The following is a 1,759-nucleotide window of genomic DNA, read 5'->3' as shown; positions in this document are numbered from 1 at the left end:
AAAAAAAAAAAATTAAATAAAATAAAATAATTCACCAACTTATTACGTCACTGCGAATTAGCATAGAAAAAAGGGTTACCCAAACAGCTTATTCTGAAAAAATATATTTTCGCGTTCCCCTAATGGTTTATCAACTTCTAACATATGGAACATGCAAGAAAAAACTAATAATCCCCTTATCCTTTCCACGAAGGTTTTTACCTTCTTCCTCATTGTCTGCGCTTGGAAGTATCCCTTCCAGGTAGGCCAACTGACAAAGGCGCTCAGCAAAACGGCACCTAAACCGTACTATATAATCAAATGATAAACTTTCGTTTTTCTCTTCCTACATATGACTCGTATTTTCTCATGACACTTTGCAAATAAACGCGCTGTATTCATGCCCATTCGCAAAATGCAAAATATTTTTTTCATCCCCTTTCCCCCCCGCAGTCCTCCTCCTTTAGAAACTCATCCAGCACGAGTAACTTGAATAACACATTGGGTGAACTCAGGGGAAGACTTTTAAAGGGAGGCACGGCAGTAGAGAGACACGCACAAGATGCTGTGCTACGAGAAAGGCTAGTCAACATACTCCACGATGATGACGAAACGATTAAAGATCGATTAAACGAGTTGATACAAGAGGAGAAACGCAAAAAAAACGTGGAATCTACATTAAGTAATGGAAAGTTGCTTGATGAGTTAACGCAAAGTAGCAACTCGGGAAAAGGAGCCAATGCATCGCAACGCCAAGGCAAACATAAGAAGTATGCAAATACAGGACGCTTTAAGGTCGAATCTACCGACTCGCTAAATTTGTCAATCGAAATTAACGGTTCCACAGGCTCGCTAAGTGGAGCAATTAACACGATCAGTTCCACAGGATCACTAAATAGAAAAATGGACAATGGCAGTTCCACGAAGTCGCTAAGCTTACGAAGCGATGATGACGCATCTTCGGGGTCGCTAAGCTTACGAAGTGATGATGATGCATCCACGAAGTCGCTAAGCTTACGAAGCGATGATGACGCATCTTCGGAGTCGCTAAGCATACGAAGCGATGATAACGCTTCCACAGAGTCTCAAAGCCTCGACAGCACCAGCAATGACTCCACAACAACTATGGATTCGATCCAACTAGATGATTATTTAGAAAAAGAATTTGAACTCGAGCTAAGTGACAACGGTAGTAGGGGATCAATAAGCCTTGATGATAAATATTACGTACAAGATACCATTACAGAAAAAAATGAAAAATAATTAAGGCTAGACTAGAAGCTCTAAAAAGAGGTTATTACGAAAACCTAGGCAAAGAAATATTAGACACCAAATTTGTTAAAGACTTAGAAAGGTTTGCCATGGTAAAGGAAATGAAAAGAGGATCATCCATAGGTCGTTTTCTAAAGAAATTGGATTACTGGTTCGAATTGGAACTCTTGCGTTTCTTCAAAAACAAGAGTCTTAGAGCCAGTAGTTCCTTCTCCGACCGGGGATTTACCGACAAGCTTTTAAGAAACATGGACAAATACAGAGTGTTCTCTCCGTTAGTAGCCAACGGTATACTCTACCTATTAGTGATGACCTACATGTTTTATTTTATGGCCCCACCAGTCATGTACACTTTGCCTGCCCTCGGCATTATTGTCACCTGCATTTTCTTATACATCTACGTCTTGATGGGTATTTACTACGGGATAAAACTGGCGAAGCTGTCACACATGAAAAGCGTGATAAAAATGTTCAGAATTGCAGACAGAAACTTAAGACATGGCAGTAG

The 1,759-nt window shown here is 40.1% G+C and overlaps 1 protein-coding gene across 1 annotated transcript; it reads left to right on the top strand.

The window, feature by feature from the left end:
* Positions 1-151: 151 nt before the first annotated feature.
* On the top strand, positions 152-1,242 carry PCYB_074350 (hypothetical protein; the record flags this gene model as incomplete). Its single annotated transcript, XM_004221833.1, has 2 exons — positions 152-241; positions 433-1,242. The coding sequence occupies 2 exons, from the start codon at positions 152-154 to the stop codon at positions 1,240-1,242; spliced, it is 900 nt and encodes a 299-aa protein (XP_004221881.1).
* Positions 1,243-1,759: the final 517 nt, after the last annotated feature.

This window comes from Plasmodium cynomolgi, chromosome 7, assembly GCF_000321355.1.
Source record: "Plasmodium cynomolgi strain B DNA, chromosome 7, whole genome shotgun sequence".
NCBI lineage: Eukaryota > Apicomplexa > Aconoidasida > Haemosporida > Plasmodiidae > Plasmodium > Plasmodium cynomolgi.
Note: the sequence above shows the minus strand (reverse complement) of the source record. Positions and strands in the feature narration are given on the sequence as shown.